The 3,237-nt window shown below is 47.3% G+C and overlaps 1 protein-coding gene across 1 annotated transcript; it reads left to right on the top strand.

Annotated features, from left to right (window-relative positions):
* Positions 1–239: 239 nt before the first annotated feature.
* On the top strand, positions 240–2,270 carry LOC139763262 (uncharacterized). The gene is made up of 2 exons (XM_071689202.1): positions 240–397; positions 1,742–2,270. The coding sequence occupies exons 1-2, from the start codon at positions 386–388 to the stop codon at positions 2,012–2,014; spliced, it is 285 nt and encodes a 94-aa protein (XP_071545303.1). The 5' UTR covers positions 240–385; the 3' UTR covers positions 2,015–2,270.
* The last annotated feature ends 967 nt before the right edge of the window (positions 2,271–3,237 follow it).

Raw genomic sequence — 3,237 nt, 5'->3', positions numbered from 1 at the left:
CATCATCTCTCCCCTTTTCTTCTTTCATGCTTCCTGCCATGATTCTTATCCTGAGTTATCATTTTGATCTGGTTGTCTTTACTGAGGTGTGGGAGGGCCCGAAAGGCCCCTCACGAGGGTGTGGAGACCATGAGGGCCCTTGAAGCCCCCGTGAGGGACACGGGTTGGGCCCCAGCAGTCCCTCAGGGCATGACCACCACGCCATCTCTCAAGGCGGTGGGGTGGCCCGGCGTCAGGCAGGGCGGGGTTTTGGCGCGTCCCTGGCGAAGGTTTCTGGGTGGGGTCCCCTGGCTATATATAGACAGGGTCGGGACGTCTTCCTCACCAATCTTCTCTACGCTGTTACAGAAGAAGGACCTCCTCCCTCTCCTCTCCTCCTGCCAAGATGATGAAGTTTGTGAGTGCTTGTGATCTGTGATGTAGGATTAAGGCAGTGACTGCAGTTTCGTACTTGGCACTGAATGTACATTGATACTTTACACGGGATCCATCATGGTATACTTTTGCCTTCATGGTAGTTCCTTTAGCGACTTGGAATGATTCTTGTGAGTGAGTTCATAATGACGCATTCTTGTCTCTGAGGAGTTTCAGAGTCTGTTACCGAAAACAAAACAAAACAAAAAATGATGAAACCAATGCTTCTCTTCTCTGAGGAGATTTAAAAGGATTTGAATTAAAAAAAAAAAAAGAGATTATCAATAATGATGTCCAGCCATTGCTTAATAATAGGAAATATTGTCCCACTTTGTAAATTCTCACTGTTTCTCCCCACTAGAATATTATCTATTCATAAACAGTGGTTGACACTGAAGATCTATAAGTATCTTACTTTCATCCTTTCGAGACTTAGAAGACGTAATTATTTCAGTGGTAAGTATTGTAGAGAACACCTCTAATATCTGCTGTGGAAACGAAGAGTTTGTAGTGTATATAGGAATCCTGTTCATGACACTTACATGTGATTTTCTGAGGGTGTTTTTTTAAGTTCTGGATCTCAGTTCACATCAGGCTTTGTCCACGGACTCTGTTACTTCGTTTTAATCTTTCAGTTTTCGTATCAAGAGTCGATATCATCATCCCTTGCCTCAGAAGAACGTAGAGAGACAAATGTATATTATTATCACCCTCACATTTACACGAGAAATACAGTCTATCCGATCTACAATCGTTGGTTCCTCAGCCCGTGCCTCTGTAGAACAGATACAGTCATTCTAAAGTCCCACATCTGATCAACACACACACACACACACACACACACACACACACACACACACACACACACACACACACTTTAACTAATCATAGTCTGTTTCCGGTAACTGATTTTATGACTTCATTTTTAGTCTGTAATGAGAGTATTAACTTTCATTAATGATATATTTAACTAAATGGGTCTTAGCTTATCTCTGATGTTGTCTTTGTCCTTTAACTGAGAGTATGTCGCTCCTGTGCCTGGAGGAGGCCAGTTCTCTACCTGAAGGTGTTAGTGACAGTAATGGTTCCATGGAGCCTGGAACTGAGTACAGGAGTGGGCAGTCTTCAGTGATCAACGGACGTACACTCTGTAGACGGTAGATACTTTTGGTAAATGCCCTGTAGCCTGTAGGTATTTCCAGGGACGCCCTTTAGCCTTTGAATATCTCTGCTGAAGCCTGGTAACCTGTAGCCTGCCAGGTGCCCCTAGTAAGGCCTTGTAAGTGTCCAGGTAAGCAGCTGGTGACCGTCTGTATTGTGTTCGTAGGTCGTCCTCGCCCTGGCGCTGACAGCCGTTAGTGCTGCCACCATCCCCTGGACTGGCCTGCCCTACGCTGGTGCTCTGCCCTACGCTGGTGCTCTGCCCTACGCTGGTGCTCTGCCCTACGCTGGTCTGCCCATCGCTGCCTCCCCCATCACCTACGGCGCCGTCGCTGCCCCCGCCCTGGCAGCTCCCGCACCTTACCAGATCCAGACTGGCGTGAGGACCGATGTGGCTGTGGAACCTGTGGAACAACACGGCTACGTTGTCAAGTACTAGACGACCATCACGCCCACACCGGAACCTCCACCCACGGCCCTCCTCCAACATGGGCCGCACGCCACGCCTACCAGGCCTAACACCACGCCCACGCCTCTCAAACACCACCAAGCCCTTGGCTAGTGCCTCAGCCACACACAGACGGGCGAGGTAGAGCCAGGGGCCGGGGCGATATTCTTCATCACTCTTCACCCCCCCAACGCCAGGACCTTTTCCTTCTGTACAGTCTGTTTAAATATATATTTATAAAAACCAACTTGTCGAGTATCCAAGCCCTCTTTACGAAAGGAAAATGACTCAGTTCATACAGTAGGGACGTTATTCGCCTCTTTATTCCTATCTGTTTAATGGAGAGTTTCCACTAGACTATATTGATCTGAGAACTTGTTCAAACTGGTGTAAGCGAAACGGGTTTAGGTCGAAGGTCATGGAGGATATGCGGGACGGGAGAAGGGGAAGGGACTTGTGGCTGATACGTTTGCAGGATCTGTGGGATTTATGATAGACGTTAGACGATGATAAAGGAACCAAATGCCACAAGGGATTGCCTGGAACGTAAAGGGATTTGAATAGTTCTGAAAAGACGAAATGTAGAGAATCCGAGAATAATGATTTGGACGTTACGGGCCTGTGTGAGCCTGCAAGGTAGGGAGCAGGGTCGAGAATAGCGAGACCACTGCTGGATAGATTAAGAGAGGATAGACTGAGGTAGACCGTGATACTTTTGTTGAGGATAGATGACAGAAATGAACAGAAGAATATTAAGCTGTTTATCTCGATTTTTCTCTCTCTCTTTCTGTGAAGTCTGAAGATAGGGAGAGTTAAGTCTTACTGTATGTATATATTGTTCATCACACACATCTGTCAGTATTCGCCCACACACACACACACACACACACACACACACACACACACACACACACACACACACACACACACACATAACTTCTCCAGCCCTTTTTGTAAAGTGAGGGGACGGAGGAATGTACAGAGGCGCCCTTAGATATTACACAAGAGGTGATCGAAGAGAGAGAGAGAGAGAGAGAGAGAGAGAGAGAGAGAGAGAGAGAGAGTCTTGGGAGTTGAGTTTGTACAAATCCAAGACTGAGAAAGGCAGGGAGACGTGACCCTGGACTGGGTCTTAACCATGACGAGGAAACGGACGGGAGTAATTGGACAGTTCATCGGGACTCTTGACCTATCGAATGTCTGGGGCCGTTAAA

The sequence above is a fragment of the Panulirus ornatus genome, chromosome 46 (genome assembly GCF_036320965.1).
Source record: "Panulirus ornatus isolate Po-2019 chromosome 46, ASM3632096v1, whole genome shotgun sequence".
Classification (NCBI taxonomy): Eukaryota; Metazoa; Arthropoda; class Malacostraca; order Decapoda; family Palinuridae; genus Panulirus; species Panulirus ornatus.
The sequence above is the reverse complement of the archived record's forward strand: the minus strand, read 5'-3'. Positions and strand labels throughout refer to the sequence as shown.